Raw genomic sequence first — 24060 nt, forward strand, 5'->3', positions numbered from 1 at the left:
TAGTATTTTGTATAGTTTTTTATTTATAACACCTTTTCCCAAACTTACGGTGTTAAAGAGGGTGTGAGACGCCATCTTGAATTTTCCAACACATCGGTAAACACTGTATGTTTTTCGAGCTGAATAAATATATTACATTGAATAAAAACACAAAAAAGATATCCAGTTAGGTAGAAAAGTAACTTATCTTGCCTTTGATAACATTTATTTATATATTTGTTTTTGACTATTTTTTCGAATCTATGTGTACAGTAATCTTGCCAGGATGCGGAGGAAAATGAATGAAGGGGGAGGGGAATAAAATAAAAACATTTTGGAAACAGAGTAAGTTTGAAAGAATTGCTTTGCACAGAAAGAAATTAATGAAAAAATAAAATTAAATTTCTTTTCTTTCTTGATTTTTTTTTTAGTTTTTTATGAAAAAGGAAGTCAAAATTAAGACTATAAAAAACAATTTTTATTAAGAGCGAACCTCAGTCGTCAGGTCTGTAAAAAAAAGACGTGGAATAATAAATGTTTTCTAATACAAATTGTTTTTACTTATGTGTTCATTTGTCTCTTTGAAGTTCGTTTGTTTAATATATCGGTTTGCAATATAATTTTGTCATTCTGTCAGACTCAAATTTTAAATCTATATATCTATAAAAGTGAAAGTGTGTGTGTGTGTGTGTGTGTGTGTGTGTGTCTGTGTACATTTCCCTACGAAATAACTCTGTCAATTTTTAGTCTACAGACTCGAAATTTGATATACAGGGTACTGAGATTTGGAAAAATCTATGTGATCGGTTTTTAGCCAGAAATTTGGCGATTAAGGGGTCAAAGTTCAACGATTTGAGCTTTGAGAACTCTACCAAACTTCTCCGACAATTTTGGGTCTACACACTTTAAATTTTAGATATAGCTTCCGTGGACATGGATCTAACTTAATAACTTGATTTGAGCCCAAAACAATAAATTTTCAGGGGTCATAATAGGGGTCAAAGTTTAAAAAATTACCCCCTTTTTTTTTGCTCAGCATACACCTCCAAACACCCGGGCAACGCCGGGCACCCATGCTAGTATATATATAATATATATATATAACCTTTTTGGTATGTATGAAGTCTACCAAACTCTATGAATATTTGGTTTAACGAGTTAAAATTTGATATATAGGGTATTTGGACCTGTAGCACACGTTTGATTTGATTTTTAACTGACAAAAATTGCTAAGGGATCCAAATTTAAAAAAATAAACAGTTAACCATGGCAGGGTAAGTCGAATAAAACATTACTTCTGCTGTTAGTTTTGCACATACGCAAAATGAAACTTAGTTTAAAGTCAATTTTTAACCTTTTGTATCCATCTGTGGTTGCTTGGACAGTAACGATGCTGGAGAGATAACGACTAAAGCTGTAGCGCTGAACGTTTTGGTTTCAATACTAGCGGATGATACCAAAGTGGTGTTCACTTTTTTTTTTTTTTTTTTTTTTTTATAATCTTCGAAAGTGTTGATGAATGTTGCAAAATAATCAATGGATAATTTTTTTTTTTTTTTTTTTTTTAATAATTTTGCATAAATTAAATGTAATAGAATTGGCTCTTTTTAATAATTTTGCATAAATTAAAAAATGCAATATTTATACGTATCTTAAAACATGGTAACTCCGCTCCATGTAAATACCCCTGATTAACCTGACAAATAGCAAAATCCCACCCCCTTAACTATAGAGGTGTGTGGGTGGTGGTAAACCACCTTCTCGAATAGTTTCTGTTGGACTGCTGGACTTTGGAATTCCTTTTTTTTTCTGTTTCTATGAATATGCTTAAGTTTAATTGTAACATGGACAAACATCTTTCTGTTCAACTCCTCACAGTCTCCTGTTAGAAACGATTCCAAATAGTAGTCCATTACGTCTTAAAGAAGAAAGTTGGAGAGGAGGAAGAAAATTGCCATGCCCCCCATTTCCACTCCCCCCCCCCCCCCCCGTTTCTGTTTCAAACTCTATATTTTCTTAAAGAAAAAAATTTTTTTTTTTTTTTTTTCCAGCAAAATGAAGTTAGTGAACTCGAGGAACAACTTAAAGAGGCTGGAGAAGCATTCCATGAAAATCAGAAGGAAATTGACGAGCTGAAACAAATGGTGAATCAACTGGAAGAAACGAACAAGGTAACGTGCACATTCGATTTTCTGTGGCAAAAATCTTGCATGATTTAAGTAAAAGTTAAAGTATTAATTATTCCAGGTATTCGAAAGTAAAAACCATTGACTTTCATGGTCATTGATCATGCTCAATAAGCAGAGCAGGATATCTTATTCAATATAAGTAAACAGATTTGCAGTTGGTTACAACCATGGAGTCACTGTTTCAATCAATGATAAAGTAATCCTAACTTCAGTGGTTTCAAGACCATTTTGTAAACGTTTAAGAAATGAAACATTGATCGAAACAATGGTTCCATTGTTGTATCAACTTTCAATCTGTTTATCAATATTCAATAAAATAATTGTGTTTTTAATGGCCATCTTTATTATATTGTATTGTCTATTTTTCATATAAACTTACAAAATAAACACTTTCGGATTGACTGTGCTAACTAGAAATGCAAATTTACAGTTTGTGTGTGCCTAAGATGTGGAGGATAACAAAAATTACTACATGAACAGCAGCAGACACTCACCATGAAGCAGGTGAACAACTCAAGTGTTTTAAAAGTAAATGGCTGACTTTATCATATTTATGTATATGATGTTTATCAACTGTTTTCGTTTGTGAAGTGATCCATTTTAGCTTACAGTGTATGTCTAATCAACGAGCTGTTCAAGGGACTTACTCTCTCCCGTGCCTGTCTGTCTGTGTGCCGTGCCAGGCCCTGTCTGTCTGTCTGTGTGCCGTGCCATGCCCTGTCTGTCTGTCTATGTGCCGTGCCATGCCCTGTCTGTCTGTCTGTGTGCCGTGCACTGCCTGTCTGTCTGTGTGCCGTGCCCTGTCTGTCTGTCTGTGTGCCGTGCCCTGTCTGTCTGTCTGTGTGCCGTGCCCTGTCTGTCTGTCTGTGTGCCGTGCCCTGTCTGTCTGTCTGTCTGTGTGCCGTGCCCTGTCTGTCTGTCTGTGTGCCGTGCCCTGTCTGTCTGTCTGTGTGCCGTGCCCTGTCTGTCTGTCTGTGTGCCGTGCCCTGTCTGTCTGTCTGTGTGCCGCGCCCTGTCTGTCTGTCTGTGTGCCGCGCCCTGTCTGTCTGTCTGTGTGCCGCGCCCTGTCTGTCTGTCTGTGTGCCGCGCCCTGTCTGTGTGCCGCGCCCTGTCTGTGTGCCGCGCCCTGTCTGTGTGCCGCGCCCTGTCTGTGTGCCGCGCCCTGTCTGTGTGCCGCGCCCTGTCTGTGTGCCGCGCCCTGTCTGTGTGCCGCGCCCTGTCTGTGTGCCGCGCCCTGTCTGTGTGCCGCGCCCTGTCTGTCTGTCTGTGTGCCGCGCCCTGTCTGTCTGTCTGTGTGCCGCGCCCTGTCTGTCTGTCTGTGTGCCGCGCCCTGTCTGTCTGTCTCTCTCTGTCCGTCACTCTGTCTCTCTCTGTCCGTCACTCTGTCTCTCTCTGTCCGTTACTCTGTCTCTCTCTGTCCGTCACTCTGTCTCTCTCTGTCCGTCACTCTGTCTCTCTCTGTCCGTCACTCTGTCTCTCTCTATCTCTCTCTCTCTATCTCTCTCTCTCTATCTCTCTATCTCTCTCTCTCTATCTCTCTCTCTCTATCTCTCTATCTCTCTCTCTCTATCTCTCTCTCTCTATCTCTCTCTCTCTATCTATCTCTCTCTATCTCTCTATCTCTATCTCTCTATCTCTCTCTATCTCTCTATCTCTATCTCTCTATCTCTCTCTATCTCTCTCTCTCTATCTCTCTCTCTCTATCTCTCTCTCTATATCTCTCTCTCTCTATCTCTCTCTCTATATCTCTCTCTCTCTATCTCTCTCTCTATATCTCTCTCTCTATATCTCTCTCTCTATATCTCTCTCTCTATATCTCTCTCTCTATATCTCTCTCTCTATATCTCTCTCTCTCTATATCTCTCTCTCTCTATATCTCTCTCTCTCTATATCTCTCTCTCTCTATATCTCTCTCTCTCTATATCTCTCTCTCTCTATATCTCTCTCTCTCTATATCTCTCTCTCTCTATATCTCTCTCTCTCTATATCTCTCTCTCTCTATATCTCTCTCTCTCTCTATATCTCTCTCTCTCTATATCTCTCTATCTCTATATCTCTCTATCTCTCTATCTCTCTATCTCTCTCTCTCTATATCTCTCTATCTCTCTCTCTCTCAAAACATTTTCAACAAATACAGGTCTCACAACAACTTGTCAAATTCTAAACAAGAATTTCCATGAGCAAAGTTTCCTTCCTAGAACTTTCTCATGAATTGAATAAAACGTTCTGTTCGAAATTCTCAAGTTCAACAAGATGCACCGGGAGAAGGCTGGAGGTTTCATCAACCGAAATGTTGTAGAACTTACACTTAAGATGAGAACAGTAGTCCGAAGAATGTAAATAATGCAAATTAGACTAGTTCTTTCTCAAAGAGAGATGGTAAAACCTTGGAGACCTCTGATCAGTTGTAGCCAAATTTAATTTTGAAACTTCAGGAGATTGGAAGTTACATTGACTGAATCGTTGTGTGCATAACACTCGAGATGAGAAGATTTGTCTGAAAAATGTAAATGATGCAAATGTTGGTTTTATTTTGAAACAAATTGAAAAACAATCCTAAATTTTATTTTCAAAACTTGAATTGTGTCTGGAGGAGCCCTAAAAAAAAATTTGAAAAGCCCTTGAAAAATTGTTAAATCCATACAAACCCTGGTTTTATATATTTTCTATATTTTTTTCTTTTTTTTCTTTTTCCAGAATCCACCTGAATGTTTGGCTTGTAAGGTTCGCAGTGAGAGTTCCTGGCAGCTCAATCCCGGACAGAAAAATCTGACAGGTACGGCAAATGATGGCCCTTCTCTCCGTTTTCACCGTGATTCATTACATAACGGACGATCAGCAAACGCAGTTAAAGAAAGCAAGCAAGGGTCCTCGTGGCTTAATTGTATAGGAGTTGGTGCAAGCAAAAAAAACAAGCCTAACGCAGACCATGTGCCGAGAACAAGAAATGCCATGTCCCGCTATCCACTTCCAGGCATGGTCGTTGAGAAGGCCGACGAGTCGAGAGTTTTGCGTGTCATGCTAAATAATCCTCGTAAATTTGTTCCAACGCCAACAAAGACCAGTCTCCTCCGTTCAAAAAAGTTTCCGTCGTCGAAAGACCTCTCCGAGAATGCATGTTCATCGCCGGGCATCAGTGTTCAACCGGAAGCTTCCAAGTTAGGGAAAGGGGGTAAGAAGAAACAATCTCCGGAAGTGAAACGGAGAATGCTGGCTCCGATCTGTGGTAATGTGATTCTTGACAAGAAAGCCAAGAAGCAGATGTCAAAAGGCAGGCGGCGGTCGAGTCTGGCCTGCGGTAAACGGACTTCAGTTTCGTTCAGTAAGAGATATAACTTGCGTAGCAAGAATTAGTAATATTACGTCGGTCATTCAGTATTTTTTTTTTTTTTTTTTTTTTTTTGTTATACTTGAAAGAAGGAAGATACCATGGAAGGTTAGTGCTTGTTTAGAAAAGAACTTTGCTGTTTATCTAGTATTAAACCGATTTTCAAAACTAAAATACAAAAAAATCTTTAAGAAACTCTACGATGTACTTACACATACCTGGAACAAAGATGTTTATATTCCAAAAATCATGAAAATAAAGTAGTTTTTTTATTTTATTTTTAATACTGTAGCAAAATGTGTTGATCCGCCATGTTTGATTAAATAATGAAGATAATTCAAACTATTGAGATCAAAATCAAAAATTGTAATGGCTACAGTTTCCTATTAAAATTGTTAAAAAAAAAAAAAAAAAAATAGAAAACGATTTGATCAATTTGTGATTTTTGGAATGACATCTTCGTTCAGTGGTTGGTAGGTACATCATAAAGATTTTTCTGCGATATTTTTTTATTTTAAAATGAGTTTAATTCTAAATAAGTACCAAATCATTTAATGTTCTTTTTTTGGTATTTGAATAAGACTGGAGGGGACAAAAAAATGTCACGATCGAATGCTTATCACTGGGGTAGGGGAAGAAATATGTCCGCGTGGTATAAATTGCCTTTGCTAACTCCCTAATTTCAATCTGTAATTTCATATCCATGTACATGTTTTTTTTTGTTTTTTTTTTTTTAATGCCATCCATTTTTATTTTATCCAAAGTTTTTATTTCTTTATCATTAACATTTTGATTATTTCCAATGAATGGGTGAGACGTGTCCGTACATATCAAATCCTTTACGGTGGATATAGTGTATATAAATATATATTCACGTTTTTAGTTTTTTTTTTTTTTTTTTTTTCTTCCTCCTACCTGCTGCTTCACTGTTATTCCATCTCCTCCTGTCTGGCGGTCTGCCCGATCTCCTCCTCCTGTAAATGGTGGTCTGCCCCATCTCCTCCTCCTGTCTGGCGGTCTGCCCCATCTCCTCCTCCTCCTCCACCTGTCTGGCGGTCTGCCCCTCCTCCTCCACCTGTCTGGCGGTCTGCCCGATCTCCTCCTCCTGTCTGGCGGTCTGCCCCATCTCCTCCTCCTGTCTGGCGGTCTGCCCCATCTCCTCCTCCTGTCTGGCGGTCTGCCCCATCTCCTCCTCCTGTCTGGCGGTCTGCCCTACAAGAACATTTTTTATAAGCAGCTAATTTTTCCTCGTGTACAGCCACTATATTTTTATGTCATTGTCTTTGTCGCAATTTCATTTCTTTTTGTAATAAAATTTTAAAAACACATTGAACATTATTACATTTATTAATTTTAATTCCATCATAAAAAAAAAACGATCTTTTCTAGAAGAGATATTCATTAAAAACATGAGCTTAAAATAATTTTTTTGTGAAGCATTTTCACATTAAATGCCAACTTTATAAAATCTAACGTTCATCAAGGTGTTGAAATGACGATATTTTGACTTCTCACATCTCATGATTTTAGAAACAGATAAATTCTTTTTAGTAGAATTATTGAACCTGGAAGAATTTCGTCTCATTTGGATTCGTGGACTTGTTTTAGTCTTGAGTGTTATTTGAACATTTCAATTTAATGTATATATATATATATATATACACACACACACACACACACACGTTTTATTTTTTATTACCATATTTTTCTGTTAAGTTACATTATTGTTTCGGCTACACGACCGTTTTTTTTTTTTTTTTTTTTTTTGCTGTCCTGTAGCTTCCTCAGACTTTTACAGAAATGTTCGCTTATGGTGGAATGAAAGAGTGAATGATGTCAGGGGAGGGGTGCGAGGAAAGCGGAAAAAGAAGGGAACAAGAGGGCAAGGTGGGGGGGGGGTGCTTGGTATGTCGGTAATGTTTTAGTTTTGGAGTTTAAGGACATTGGGTGGTTGTGGGGGGGGGGGATCTGGGAAGTTCATCTCTGGAGGGGGAGGGAGATATGTGGGGGTAGGAGGAGGGGGGTTACTTTAAACTTTGAACTTCCCAGATCCCCCCCCACAGCCACCTAATGTCCTTAAACTCCAAAACCAAAACATTACCGACATACCAAGCACCCCTCCCACCTTTCTCCCTTGTTCCCTTCTTCTTTTTCCGCTTTCTCGCACTCCTCCCCTGACATCATTCACTCTTTCATTCCACCATAAACGAACATTTCTGTAAAAGTCTGAGGAAGCTACATGACGACAAAAAACTGTTGTGTAGCTGAAACAATAACGTAACTTAACAGAAAGATATGGTAATAAAAAATAAAACGTATATTTGCTCTACAACAGTATTGGGCACTTTCTTCAGGTTTTTATTAATTACCATTTCTACTAAATATATACACACACACACATGCAAACATACTAGGGGTATACCGAATAATCTGCTGATTAATTACTTTTCTCTTTCCTATTAAATTTAAATAATTTCATCACTGCAAAGCGACTCATCAGATAACTTCGACACATTAACATAGTAACTACTAATTTAGCTTAACATTTAAGTGTTTAGCCACTATTATGGCTTTTTGCCTTTTATTAATAAAAAACACAAAGTACAATTTCCAATTCTTAAATGAATATAATTAAACAATTAGATAAGAAAACCGTCAGAAATCAACTACAAAATACAAATTGTAATTCTTTAAGTGAATAAATTTAATCTGAAGTTCTGCTGCCTCCTTCTCTGCTCACATAGTTTACTCAGTATTTAAAGTTGAACAATAAATATTTTGAAGCCAGTTTAATCAGCAGTAGTAAGGCCTTGTGTCTTCTACTGAAATGGATCATCACGTCTTGCGAGTGGTCCTGGATATGACCTTAAACTATATCCAGTGGTGAGGCCCCAGCTTGCAGGCTTTGGGGAGTGTGGAGCCACCCTTTAATTACCATTGCTCCCAGATCCACTCTGACCCGGAGTGGTAGTACCTGTTAGGGTCCCAACTATGGGTTAAATAGAAACCGACTTGAAAACAACAAATATATTCTATTAAAAAAATTTTTCTTCAAAATCTTTGGATTCGGCATTAAATAACCCGAAAAGTGTTGATATGCCATAAAACAAAAACAACCAACCAACGTCTTGTGAGTAGTTGTAAAGTTACGTAATTGTCAAGTTCTTTTGTGCGTTTAACCATAAGGAATTTATTGCTTTCAAGTTTAGATTGTGATTCTTGTATTTCTGTTGTAGTTGCAGTCTCCAGGTTTAACTCGGCTTCTACTTGATCTAAGTTTTGATTTGTTACTGCATGCTTATTCGAAGCTAATTCATCAAACAGGCTCAAAAGATATACATTTTTACTTTACCGTCTTCTTGACCCACAACGAAGCTTAAGAGGTGCATCCTGCTGATTCTGCTTCGTTATCAGAAGATGTAGAATCCAGTTCATTTTTTTAAATTTAAATTTGGATCAGGGAAAGTAGACAAGTTTTTATCATTTAGATGGAATGAAAATCTTGTTTCCATTAATTCATTGAATTGTTGAACAATGGTAAGGATTCCACTAAAGTCAGAAATATCAAAATTTGATTGGACAGCTTTTGGAAGAAATAATCTCAAAGCTAAAATTGAAGAAGGATAACTGGAGATTTTTCTCTATTTGTTTGGCTAGGGAAGGGGTTAAGGGAACCACCTAAAGTGGACGAATGTGATCAGTGCCAAGCGAAGGATTCAACAGAATCTCAAAGAAATACTGATTGTATAAAGAACTATCGTTGGTACATGCAGCTCTCTCGTTTATTAAAATCAAATCGATGTTGAACATGTTTACTTAATTACATTGCCATGATAAACAAATTGAAAAACACTACATAAAATTATTACATTTTCTTGAGGATATTTAAGTACATGGTGTAAAGAGCTGACATTTGGATATAACATTCTACAATATTCATTGATTAAGCATGCAATATTTCAGATTTGTATCTTTTAATAGTTGTTTGTGATTTTGACATTAGTATATCTTTGACATTTGATACTTTATTTCTGCCATCATAATTGAACATAACAGCATTTTCATCGACTTTACATTAAATTGCAGCTGGAATTGTTTTAAAAAAATAAGCATAATAATTATGTATAGAATTATATTGAATGTTCATATTTATTGTCATTTAATTCAGTTTTATTTGATGATACTTTAAAAATTGTCCATCGATATAATTCTGCTATTATAAATGTTCATTTTCGCTCCTCAAAAATGAAGGCCGAAATTTAGAAATAATTTTACTTTTCCTCCCTATTATCTTTTTATGCTAGAAGTAATGAAAGCATCTTTTGTGACATTTTTTACTGTTTTTTTTGTCAGTTGGTTTTAAAGTTGTCATGTTATAATTTATGCATGTTCGTGTTTCTTCACCCTCAGCAGGGTAGTGTATCCTGTTGATTCTGCTTCATTTTCATCATTGGAAAGTCGATGTAGAATCCAATTCCAAATATTTTTTCTATGCCAATCTTATAAAATTAATATTTGAATCATGGATCTAGGAAAGTAGACACAAGTTTTTATCATTTAGATGGAATGAAAATCTTGTTTCCATTGATAACCTGAATTGTTCAACAATCGTTAGGATTTCATTAAAGTCAGAAATACCAGAATTAGATTGGACAGCTTTTGACAGAAATAACATCACAGCTAAATTTGTAGTTATCATTGATATGGTTGAAGTTCTGTGACTTGCTTCTTTGGTGATTTCTTCAAATGGACTCAAAAACTGGATACTTTTTCAAACGAGTCCCCCAAGTTGTTATGGTTGTAATCTTATCAACAGCTTACGTTACAAGATATTTTTATTTATTTTTAGCATATATGTTGAATTCCACTGTAGTCGTATCTTGAATATGTTTGTTTTTCCAAATTAAACTAATCCTGTATTTCAATTAATTTGCTAATCGCTAATAGAAAGCAATTAAAGTGAGAAACTGTATTTCTGTTTGATTTAATGGTTGTCTTCAGTCTGCATTACAATGTATGATAGTTCTTCTAAATCACATTCCTTGACACCAGCAACCATATTTGTTCCTGAATCCCGCAAAACTAAAAAAAAACTTTATTGAAGATTATATACTCATTCAAAGCATTGTGCAATTCTTCACTTATTCTTGCACCTGTGTGTGCGCACCACGGAATGGAATAACTCTAAGAACAGCTCTGTTCTGTTCACTCATTTGAAAGCCAATGACCTGGCAAACTCGGAAAGGAAGCATTATCTGTTGTAGCTGTCCAAATGTCTGTAGTTCATGAGATGCTGCTAATTTCAGCCAGAAACAGTTGAATTTTTGTTTTACTTTTCTAAATATATCGAATTATTTTGCAGTGAAGTACTTTTTTGATGGAATGCTGTAATTTGAACAAAGTTTTGCAACACGCCTAATAAATCTAATGTCAGATATGGTCTAATATCAACCGCAATCATTTATTCTATTAGATAATGGATCTCTTGTGATGTGTGGTCATTAATATTTCAAGCTTTCTTTTTGGCCAATATTGATTCTATAGTTTGGGGTTTCACTGCAGGCTCGTAGTTGTTGCCACTTGTTCCTGGAATGTCTGTCCCTGAATATTCATTCATTGTTTCTATTTCTTATTTGCAACTTTTTTTTTTTAATGACCCAATCTAAGATGACTTAACATATTAGTTGTCGTAAAAGTTTTTACTGATTTCCCATCTCTTGATATTTTTTTTTTTTTTTTTTTTTTTTTTTATTACATTTTCACTCCAAACAAGGCAAATTGCCACTTTGGTGTAGGGGGCTACTATCAGGGGCAACAACTACTGGGGTACTATGTAGGGATTTGGGCAGCAAGGTGTCGGTTCACATGATGACTTATTTGAAAAGTAATGTAAAAGTTTTCGATGATTTGCCACCCTTTGATGCAATAGATCGACATAACTCGCAAGCAACTGCATTCTTATTGTTGGGATTGACTTCAAAATACTTCCAGCAGAAACTGGTTGCCATAATAGGTTAAAGGTTGATTTTAATATTTGGTTAATTTTTACATATTTAAATTACTTATGTCTAATATCTAATTATTAATTTATCTCAATAAAATATCTGAATCAGAAGAATATTTAATCGTAGCAAGAGTTCGAACACGAGGAACAAGAGTATGACTGAAGAATGCTTTATTTTCGGTTCGTACTTCGTCGCAATTTGCTGTGCTATTCTTCGACACGAAAACAAAGATAAAGTAATTTTTTTTAACAAATGATTTAAAGTACAAAAAAATGTTAATTCGATAGGAAAAGGAGTGAAATTTTCCATGTTTACATCTATTTGCCTCAAATTCAATGCAGTTGTAAAAATTTACATGTTAACAGCATGTCATGCCTGTTAATTGGTAATATGGTGTAGACGATACATGTATCTTTGATTAAATTTTCACTGACAAACAAAAGGGAATTAACACCCCCCCACACACACAGTAGAGATGCCTAGATGTAAAAGATCTTTCTACTCCAGTAGTTTCTTCCCCAGAACTGCTAGACTCTGGAATTCCATTCCAGGTCCCTGCTTCCCTAACTGTACTGACATGCAGAAGTTCAAGTGTAACGTGAACCGACATCTTGCTGCCCAAATCCCAACATAGTGCCCCAGTAGTTGCTGCCCCTGATAGCCACTTTGGTGTAGGGGGTTACTATGTGCGTTGTTTGGGGTGAAAATGTAATTAAAAAAAAAAAACTAAACTTTTCTTCGTTTACGGTACTTGTACAAGTTTTTAATCAAGACATTAAAAAATGAAAATATAAAAAAAAAAAAAAGGCTTATATTGTTCGTATCTGTTATGGAATGAAGTTCTCCAAAGAAAAAAAACTTTCACTTAATTTCATAAAGTAGTTTTTTAAACAGCGAAAAAAAAAATTATGATACTGAGTAAAAAGTTTGATTTTTAGGAAGAAAAGCTATTAATAAAGATGGAGATGGATTATTGGGGCTTTAAACTGAGTTATCTCCCCATAGCATGTTCAAAAAAAAAAAAGAATTCCAAGATGGCTACCTTCATAAAAATGTTTTTCCGCTGTAAAAAAAAAAAAAACAAAAAAAAAAACTCTATCAAATTAAGTGAAATTTTTTTTTCGGAGATCTTCAAAAAAAAAAGTCCAAAACAGATACGTACAATGTAACCGTTTTTTTTTTTTTTTTTTTTTTTTTTTTTTTTTTTTTTTTTTTCTTCTTCGATATTTTCATTTTTTAATGTCTTGATTAAACTGTACAAGTATCTCATTTACAATATAATTAATATTAGTATCTTTTATGACAAAAAAATTTGCTGATAAATCGGCATTAGAAAAATTATCGGCTGATCAATTGAAAATCAGTACGTCTCTAATACATACTAGTGATTACTACCTCGTATAATTGTCGTGCAGATAATATGAAAGGTGATAATGGTAGTCTAAAGAATCCAAGTATGAACAATCAAATTTCCATTTCAAAAAATTGAGAAACGTAATACATAAACACACGGTTCTCTTCCCTGCAACGTCTTTCCCAGAGAAGAGACATTGCGAGCCTGTCTCTGCTTTATCATTATTTTCATGGCAAGTGTTCGTCTGAGCTCTAATCTATGATCCCCTAGCTTGACTTTCACAAAAACCCACTCGTCTGGCTGAAACCACCATCAATAATCCCCCTCTCCTTTATCTGTGCCTAAACCTAAATGTAGATTCCATGAACAAAGTTTCTTTCTTAGAACTGCACACCTGTGGAATTGTTTTGTTTCTCAGCTGTCCAGCTGACTACAATATGGTTATTTGTATTATTCATTGGACTACTGTTCTCATCTTGAGTGTGATTTTCACGTTTCGGCTGATGTAACCTCCGACCTTTTTCAGGTGTATCTGTCAGGAATTTGGACGGAATTTCAAGCAGAACCCTTACTTCATGGGGGGTAGCGTGCTCTTGTTCCGTCAGCCATGACTGGATAGAGGTTCTAAGTAATTTTGCAAATGTATATTTCGGTCACCCACACTGAGGATTGAACCTTCAGCCTTCAGGAGAAGGTCACTTTTACAAATGATTTTTCCCAGTACTCTAACCACTGCGGACAAAAAAATATTCAGAAACGCAAGGACCCATGGCGCAGTGGTTAGAGTATTGGGAAAAATCATTTGTAAAAGTGATATTGTGACAGTCAACCTCTTTTTTTTTTTTTTTTTTTCAAGGTGCATATCTTAATGAAGATTGAAAGCATATCTCTGCAAGTGGTTTTAATGCTCCCTTAATTTGGAAATTTTCACTCCGTAGCGCAATACATACAGCGCCTAGTATTCCTAAATGGTCACCCATCTAGTACTGGCCAGGATCAATGTCGTTTATTTCATTGATCTCATGAGAACCGGGATGTCAACGTGATTTTGCCGTTTATACGAGTACGCAACCATTATCCGATCCCGCCACCTCATAATGCCGAGATTTCAGCGCAATTTATCAACGTCTATACCCACCTCCATTCAAGGCAAATCATAGCCACGCAAAAATAATACATCGTGGAACAAATTTAAAAAACGTTACAAGAAAAAAAAAAAAATGCTTCAAGTCATCTTCACCAAAACATAGAATCAACAATATTTTCAAATAGTCGTCAGAAGATCACCTTTCATCCATGTGGGCCAAATTTATCAGCCTGGAATTTGGCTTCAAAAAACACTGATGCTTTGCTGTCTGCAAATGTTGATTGTGTGGCCACTAAATTCCTTTCTTCTCCACTTCTCTTGACCTATTGTTCATTTGCCCCTCACCTGAGGATGATTCGACGTGGAATCAAAAACATATGCAGTATATTAGGTTTTTTTAGTTTCACATAAGAAAAATAGAAAAAAAGTTATAAGTAAACAACTGGTATATTTAAATGAAAACACACACACTATATATATATATATATATATATATATATATATATATATATATATATATATATATATACACACACCTTTAAATTCGTTTTTCTTCTGTGTGTATTGATACTCATATTAAAAACTCTCTTTTCTATTTATTTAAAAATAAAATACAATTTTCTTATATATGGGTTGTGTAAATGCATTCACTAGTAAAAGATCTAGCTAATTTGCATATTCTTTTAAACATTCATTTTAATTAATTCCCCATTAGTTTTTTCAGTTTTTCTCATGCGATAATCATCTTTAGTTAACTATTACGTGTAATTATATTCATGCAGATATTCTACATGATTTATACTTGCATAATATTTGCTTCCATATATATTTATGTATACGTATATATTTTTGTTTAATCTGTTAGTCTATCTTTCTGTATATGTCTATAAAAGTGAACGTGTCAGTGTGTCTGTCTGTGTGTACATTTCCTTACGCAATAACTGTCAATTTTTAGTCTAGACTCGAAATTATATATACAGGGTACGGAGATTTGGGAAAATGTTTGATCGGTTTTCCGTCAGAAATTTGGCTGTTAAGGGGTCAAAGTTAAACGATTTGACCTTTGAGAATTCTACCAAACTCCTCCGAAAATTTTGGGTCTAAACACTAGAAATTTTAGATATATGTTCCTTGAACATGGATCTAACTTAATAACTTGATTTGAGCCCAAAACAAATTTTAAGGAGTCATAATAGGGACAAATGTTAAAAAATTTGATGTTTTTTTTTTTGTGTTTTGCTCAGCATATACCTCCAAATACCCGGGAAAGGCCGGGCACCCATGCTAGTGTGTGTGTGTGTGTGTGTGTGTGTATATATATATATATATATATATATATATATATATATATATATGAACACCTGTTTTACTTGTCGGTGTACATTGACTTGTAGGATTCAAACCTCAGACCATATGTGCTATGGTCAAGTACGTTAACCATTATGCCACAAGGTTCTAGAGGGGTCTCATTTTCTATACAATAAAATCTCTTGCTGTATTAACAATAAATTTTAAATCCGTCTTTCTTAACCTGAAAGGATCTTGTTTTTTTTTTTATTTTTTTCACATTAAATGTTTTACAATTTAAAAAAATAAATAAAATAAACACTTCACATTTTTTAATCCATTTCTTCCACAAATTTGATTAAACTTTGCTCGTTGTTATCCTCTTTGGGGATCATTTTTGGCAGAATGTTTTTCAGGTTCTCCATAATCTTTGACATCGTCAATTCAAATCCTGATCAAAACGCTTGAATGAATGAAAGCGTTCAAAGGTCATGGAGAAAAAAAAATAAAATAAATAAATAAATTTTCACTGATAAAAATTATTTTGTTCTTTTGTCTTTTGTTTAAAGTGTGATTTTTTTTTTTTTTTTTTTTTTTTAACAACTTGATTTTTATCCCAGTCTGTATTTTCCTTTCCTTTCAAACACTGAAATCAAAATACTAACCAATTGTGTTTGTTTTTGTTTTCAGGTTTTGAAGAAGGTAATGCAGGCTGTGAACGGGCAAGATAATTTCATTTTTTTTATTTTTTAAATATTTTTTTTATTTACTTCATTTATTTATTCATTTATTTTTTTTTAAGTTCACATTTCAACATAAAAAAAATACAGAAGAATCATTATGATATAAATACCCGTCACGGAACAAAAATGCCATATTCCAAAAATTATGTAAATTGATCAGGTAGTTTAATTTTTACCTTTTAAAAATAAAAAATTTTAAGAGTAAGCAAATTTTGAAAAAACAAGGGCAGATAACTCCACAATGCTAATGATTTCACATTAATCGCTTAAAACTTTAAAAATAATTTTGTTTATTAAAAAAAACAAAAAAACTGCTTGATCAATTTGATTTTTAGAATATGATCTGCTACAGGTACGTACATAAAGATTTTTCTGTATTAATTTTTTTTTTTTTTTCCTTACACTTATCCAGAAATATTTGCATTTTTAATTTTATGAGTAAAAATAACAAAAACATATCCAAAAATGTTACACTTTCGTGTCACTTTTCTGGATATGTTTTTATATTTATTTTTTTTCCTTTTCAGAATTTAAAAAAAAAAAAAAAAAAAAAAAGTGAATTTCAAGTTTTCAAAAAATGTGAATAAAAATATAAATTATAAAAAGTAAACATTTAGTTTTTAATTATACTTCATCACGAGGCCAAATTCATTGGCCGATAAATGGAGAGTATTTTTTGTGTGACACCGACTAGTTTTCTAGCAGAGCTAGTCTTTTGCAATGCGAAAATGCGGCTAAACTCTCAGAATCTTACATTAGACCAGCACTCAAATTATGAATATTAAATGTGGTTCCAAGCAAAAATTGGCAACATGCATCCAGTTAGAGCAGATTTGTAATTGTAAAGAATTCCAGGTAAAAAAAAAAAAATAGTAATATTAATCCAGCCAGGATCAGCAGAGTGTAGTCCCCTTCTTTAAGTGTCAAGACAAAAAGGAAGAAATATAATTGAAATTTTTTTTTTTTTTATGCTGTTAAGATCAAGACGCGTAAAAAAGATGGCAAAACACTTTCTTTTTTTTTTTTTTCTTAAACAAACACGTGGTCATAAAGTAGGTGCTCATTATATGTTAATTTATTATAGAAAAGTGATCCCCCACATTTTAAAAGTAACATTTTTTCATATCTTGGAAACTACTCGTTTGCTGGAATGGGTGAAAAGTCGATTGTCTTCCCTTGTTGATCTTGCATTCTCGTAATTACCAAAAGATGTCGCTAGTAGCATATTGAAAATAAACATGGCGTCAAGTTTTTCCCCCGATAGAATTTGTCATTTATTTTTTTATTTTTTTTTTTTTAAATAAAAAAAAACTACTTGATCAATTATACGTAATTTTTTGAATGACATCTTCGTGCGGTGGCAGGTACATACATCATAAAACTTAAGGATTTTTCTTGGAAAAAAATTTTTTTATAGGCCCAGTCGTAGACAAGCACTGCATATTTCATCAGGATTATCTCCCCCTTTTTTTTTCTTTTTTTTTTTTTACATGGGGGGGGGGTCACCACTTATCGGGGATAAGGGTTATTGTGTGTACACTAATCAGTGGGATAGTATCATAGTAATAGTTAGTATTAGGGATTTGATAAAGTGTCATTACTTAAGGTGGCGGTTCATCAGGAATTTGTTTGTGTTGGACTTGAAGACATCCAAGTTGAATTCGGGGAGGAAACAGGCAAGCGGCAGAGTTCCACTGGCGTGCAGTTCTAAGAAAGAAGCTTTGTTCATGGAATCTACGTTTTGATTTAGGCACGGATAAAGAGTGGGGAAAATTATTGGCAGTGGTTTCAGCTAGTCGGGTGTTTTTTGTGAAAGATTGGTGGCGGGGGACCAGAGAATGGAGCTCAGACGAGCACTTTCCATAGAAATAACGATAAAACAGAGACAGGCTCGCAACGTCTCTTCTGTGGGAGAGAGGTTGCAGGGAAAAGAAAAGGTCATCCCCTACTAAGCCACGAAGTCTATTTTGTACTCTGTCAAGGCAGGATAGATTGTTTTTAACAGCTTCTGCCCAGATGTGGCAGCAGTACTCCATCCTTGGATATACTTGGCTTTTATACAGATAGAGAATTGCATCATTAGTAAGATATCTTCTGGAGCGGTAGAAGGATCCCACCATTTTCCCAGCGACCTTGGCCACAGGCTTGATGTATGTGTTCCATTTCAGATCAGGAGTAAAGGTCAAACCCAGAAGCTTATCAAAACATGGGCCTCCCCTAGACGAGAGCCATTCATTTCAATCGATGCCAGATGGGGATCAGAGCGTTTATGATGTAATGATAGGAGCTTGGTCTTAGATGTATTAAAGGTAACAAGCCACCTCTTCCCCCACTGAACCACGCGCTCAAGATCTGAGGAGAGAGAATCAGAGAGATTGTTGCTTCTCTCTTTTTTTTCATTTTTCTTAAACTTTTTCTTCTAGGGGATGGGACATCCAACCAGATGTCTGACATTTACCCCTATTTTAGTGAGTCCAACCAAGAGATCTTTTCAGGATTCTAGCCGTCCATTTCAGTGCAATCGTTTGTATTTCACTTGCACTTGGTTCACCGGGTATGCTTGCTATGTACTTTTTAAAGTTATGGCTTTTAATGTGTTGCCATAGATGGTCGTGTCATCAGCATAGATGTTGATGAATGATTTAAGTATGTGTTTTGGGAGATCATTGATGTTGATCTTCTAAATAGCTTCACTGCATCACCCATGGGCCTGTAGCATATTGGGAACTTAATTTAGCTGGGAAAGGCCACATGGCCATCTTTATAAGAAAACAGTCTTAGAGGGAGTCATCGAGATGTATGAGGTGACTTTTTCGTATCGGCACTTTTATTGATAGCACGCACATGAAACTCTAGTCCATTTGAAAATATCTCCTCCGGCTGCAATGCACGTGTACAATTCCAACAACTTCTAGAAGACCCTATGGAAGTCCTCCTGTATGACCCTTGTCATAGCGTCTTTCATCTCCTTAATTGTCTCATAACCACAGCCTCTAAGGTTTTTCTTGAACTTAGGGAATAACTGTAAGGAACCGTCTTGCTGCTCATCTTGGTCAAATGGTCTTTGACAAGGATGGGGTCCTGGATATGACCTTAAACTATATCTGATGGTGAGGCCCCAGCTTGCAGGCTTTAGAGAGTGTGGAGCCACCCTTTAATTACCATTGCTCCCAGGTCCACTCTGACTCAGAGTGGTAATACCTGTTAGGGTCCCAACTATGGTTTAAATAGAAACCGACTTGAAAAAAAGGAAATATATTCTATTAAAAGATTTTTCTTCAAAATCATTGGATTCAGCATTAAATAACCTGGAAAAGTGTTGATATGCCGTAAAACAACCGACCGATCGACAAGAATGGAGAACCCTTTGGACAGCTTTGTGCAAATTTTCTACATCTTCAGTTTCTTGTGAATAATTGTGTGTACAGTTCCCACACTGACATCAAACTGTGCAATTATTTTCTCTATAGACACACGACGGTCCTTATTCATGAAATTCTTTATTTGGCCAATCAACTCTGGTGTTCTGATTTCCTTACTCTTTTGACACCTCATCATCCCTAACTGACGCCCTGCCTTTTTATTTTTACTTTAACTCTGAGCACTTTTCAATCAATGCCTTTGTTAAGTGTCCCTGTAAGAGTAGCTGTGCAAGTAATTGTGAGGCAAGGGTTGCGCAATCTCCAACCACACCTCTCCTGAATCGGCACCGCTTGAGTCCAGTGGCAAGGAGAAGTGCTAGACAATTGGAAACAATGCCGAGATAAGCAGAGAGCACATTCAGTACCTGAAAGTCGTAAATGTTCACCCATCAGCTTAACGTTCACAATGAACATGAGTTGGAACAGATACATTGAGTGCATTGCCAGGACTGCTGCGAGGAAGGTGGGCTCTCTCTACCGTGCTAGAAAGCTACTTACACCTGAAAGTATCCTGTACCTCTATAAGGCCACTATTCGGAGTACTGTTGTCACATTTGGGCTGGTGCATCTGCTACTAGTCTCTCGCTCCTAGACGGGTTAAAAGAGAGTCGCCAACCTGATAGGTCCTAAACTGTCATCCAAACTTCAACCTCTGTCTCATCGACGAAATATTGCATCCCTCTGTCTGTTCTACAAGTATTTTAATGGTGAATGCTCTGATGAACTACAAGCCCTTGTACCCCCTCGACTTAAATACTCCCATCAAATCCGACAAGCAGCTAAATCCCACCCTTTCACAGAAATCCTTAGGTGTAAGAAAGCGTTCTAATAGTTTCTTCCCTATAACTGCTAGACTCTGGAACTCCCTTCTAGGTTCCTGCTTTCCGAACTGTACTGACATGCAGAAGTTCAAGTGTAATGTGAACATCTTGCTGCTCAACTCCCTACTTAGTCTCCCTGCAACTTATGTCCCTGATAATAGCCCCCTACATCAAAGTTGCACTGAGCCTTGTTTAGGATGAAAATGGAATAAAAAAGAATTTTAGTACTGACCAGGCTCAACGTTGCTTAACTTCAGTCATCAAACTGAAAAATAGGGACGCAAAACAACTGTTCACAGCTTGCATACATTATAAAAATGACAAACACAGATGTTGGACACGTGTGAATGTCGTTTTGTCTTGTGTACTCTTATCCTATCTTTGTCTGTCCGTTCTACTATTTTGTCGGATCTACTCGGCAGATCTGGCTGACATTTTGTGTTGATACGTGTAATTATAAGGTGAAATTATAAGTTGCAGCGATCAAAGTATTATAAGTATATATTGATTACAATATAATGTGGCCAAGATCAAAGTGTAGTATCTGTTCCGGCAGATACTGCACTTAAGATTGTACCAGTCAATGGAGGGGAAACCCTCTATACTGGGACAATTATTATTTTTGGTAACCAGAATGCCCCCTTTTTGCCTACTTTTAGGGGAGCTGGTTTTTACCTCACATTAAAAACGGCCTTGTGCCTAATTTGCTCAGTGGGGGAGCAAATAAATACCATCTGTTCCGGCAGATTCTGCAGGCTATGACTGGCTATGACTAGCAAAGACCGGATGTGGGGGCAACCCCACATGCCTGACAATTAACCAGCTCCCATTTCCCACCTCTTGGGAGCTGGTCCCCTTTTCCCCTTCCCCCTCCCTTCACTCCTCACATTAAAAATTGGCCTTGTGCCTAATTTGCTCGGTGGGGGAGCAAATAAATACCATCTGTTCCGGCAGATACTGCACTTAAGATAATTTGTACCAGTCAATGGCGGGGAAACCCTCTATACTGAGACAATTATTATTTTTGGTAACCAGAGTGCCCCCTTTTTGCCTACTTTTAGGGGAGCTGGTTTTTACCTCACATTAAAAACGGCCTTGTGCCTAATTTGCTCAGTGGGGGAGCAAATAAATACCATCTGTTCTTCAGATGCGGCACTTCGATTTCTTGTTCTCTTTCAGTGAAGGAGAAATCCTTCACAACTGAGACAATTTTTATTTTTGTACCTTTTCTCCACGTTAAAAAACGACCCTGGTGTCTAACTCTGTCCCGTGGGGAGGCATTGTAAATAGGTACAATATAATAATCAATAGAGGATTGGCTCTCTAATAATACAGGATGGAATGATAGAATTGTTGCCCTAGAAAAGACGACATGATTCCATTTCCGTTTGATGAAAACCGGTTTTCTTTTTTTTGTTGCAGACCATCTACTAGTTGGCCAGTTGTGTACAAATCCCAAAAGCGATAGGAGCCTTCTATCATGTCTGAAAGTGACACAATGTTCAACGAGCGAGATCGGAGATGTGCCACTGTACAACTCATGATCTCTATTGATCCAAGTTATGACAGCAGGACCATTGCCAGCACCCTCAGAATACAAATCCGGATGGTTTAATGCTTAAGGGCACAGCTCACGCATCGAACAACCCTTTCTAGCCACAGGTCTTTGGTGTGGTTTCAAGCGAGGGCCACATCATGCCACCTCACATCTTCGAAGTCAGCTTGAAAGTCAACATCAAAGTGTACCTGGATGTGCTGAAGAATCTGGTAATCCTTTGGTGCTGTCAGATGGCTGCTACAGACCTTGGGTGTGGCAGCCAGACTCAGCGCTGGCCCACAAGTCCAAAGGGACCGTCGGGTTTGGCTTCAGAAGAAGTGCTACAACTTTGTATGTACCTTTCTCTCGCTGGCCCTCCCCTCTCCCCCGACCTGAACTGCTTTGTTTGATCATACATCGAGAACGTCACCAAAGCCAGCTTATTTGCTGAACTCCCACCGGTGTTTGCGGAAAAGGCATGCTCCTGTATTGAGAGGATGATTGAGGCTAAGCGGGGTTAATTTGAATAGATGTCAGCTCTACTACATAACCGAGTTACTTTTAAAATGAAGTTGTGTTGTTTTGTTTAGGCCGACAACTCTATCATTCCACCGTGTAGAATAGAAAGCAAATAGCAATCAAGTTCTACTTTTTCTCGAAGAATATTTGGCTGCTGTTCCTTATCATAGGATTGAACCATTCAGCGGTCTCATTTGCACACTGTTCCGCTGGAAAAGAAAAGATATTTCGCCATGGGTCATCTCTGAGTTCCCTGATGGCTTCCCAGTCAGCCTTTTTGTAATACCTCGTTGTTTTGAGTATGGGTCTTTCTTTCTTTCTTTTTTTTTAATTTTTTTTTATTTTACATTTTCACCCCAAACAAGACACATTGCCACTTTGGTGTAGGGGGGCTACTATCAGGGGCAACAACTACTGGGGCACTATGTTGGGATTTGGGCAGCAAGATGTCGGTTCACATTACACTTGAACTTCTGCATGTCAGTACAGTTAGGGAAGCAGGGACCTGGAATGGAATTGCAGAGTCTAGCAGTTCTGGGGAAGAAACTACTGGAGTAGAAAGATCTATTACATCTAGGGATCTCTACTGTGTGGGGGTGGGATTTAGCAGCCTATCGGGTTTGTCGAGGGTGTCTACGTCGTGGGGGCACAAGTGTCTGCAGTTCGTCAGAGTATTCACCATTAAAATACTTGTAGAACAGGCAGAGGGATGCAACGTTTCGTCGATGAGACAGAGGCTGAAGCTTAGATGCCAGTTCAGGGCCTATCAGATTAGCGACTCTCTTTTGAACCTTGTCTAGGAACGAGAGACTAGTAGCAGATGCACCAGCCCAAATGTGACAACAATACTCCATACATGGGCGAATGGTTGCCTTATAGAGGTACAGGATACTTTCAGGTGTCAGTAGTTTTCTAGCACGGTAGAGAGAGCCTACCTTTTTCGCAGCGGCCCTGGCAATGTTTTCAATATAATTGTTCCAACTCATGTTTCCTGTGAACGTTAGGCCAAGCAGTTTGAAAGATGTACTCTCAGACAGGGAGTCACTGGCCATTGCTATTGGTGGCAGAGAAGGTTTCTTGTAATTATTGAAGGAAACCAGTTTAGTTTTGGCAGCATTGAACGTGACCATCCATTTATGTCCCCATTCCACTACAGATTGGAGGTCATCCTCTAGTGTTTTTGCCATTTCTTTTGTTATGTGTTCATTTGTTTTCCTGTCATGCCTGTTATAGAGTGTGGTGTCATCAGCATATATACCCATCCCAGAGGCAGTTTTGTCGGGGAGGTCATTAATAAATATTAGGAACAATAGAGGTCCAAGGATAGACCCCTGAGGCACTCCTGCATTTATATCACACTGTTTAGATGTACGACTGTCGAGGACAACCTGGATTTTTCTCTTATCTAAGAAGGATTTAATTATGTTAAGTATTCTACCAGTGATACCGTATGATCTAATCTTCCTGAGGAGACCCTCATGCCATACCCTGTCAAAAGCTTTAGATATATCTAGAGCTACTGCTCTGCCCTCTCCCGCTTTGTCCAGTGAATGGTATATACGTTCAGAGATTACAGTGAGGATGTCTGCCGTGGAACGGGCTTGTCTAAATCCATATTGTTTGTCAGTCAGAAGTTTAGCATCTGTAAGGTGCCGGACTAGAGCATGGTTAATTATGGTCTCAAATATTTTGGCGAAAAGTGGGAGGAGGCTAATAGGGCGATAATTTGATGGGTCAGTTCTTTTGCCAGAATTCTTGAATACTGGTACAACAGAAGTAGTTTTCCAAC

The 24060-nt window shown here is 36.9% G+C and overlaps 1 protein-coding gene across 1 annotated transcript in view; it reads left to right on the forward strand.

Moving 5' to 3' along the window:
* Positions 1-24060, forward strand: part of LOC145269849 (uncharacterized) — a 169739-nt gene that overhangs the window by 71955 nt on the left and 73724 nt on the right. Inside the window, exons 17-18 of the mRNA XM_080125576.1 lie at positions 2031-2150; positions 4866-4959. Coding sequence (XP_079981702.1) covers positions 2031-2150; positions 4866-4959 — 214 coding nt within the window. The remainder of the gene's footprint in view (positions 1-2030; positions 2151-4865; positions 4960-24060) is intronic.

The sequence above is a fragment of the Euprymna scolopes genome, chromosome 45, assembly GCF_053919585.1.
Source record: "Euprymna scolopes isolate OS-2025 chromosome 45, ASM5391958v1, whole genome shotgun sequence".
In the NCBI taxonomy this organism is placed as follows: domain Eukaryota; kingdom Metazoa; phylum Mollusca; class Cephalopoda; order Sepiida; family Sepiolidae; genus Euprymna; species Euprymna scolopes.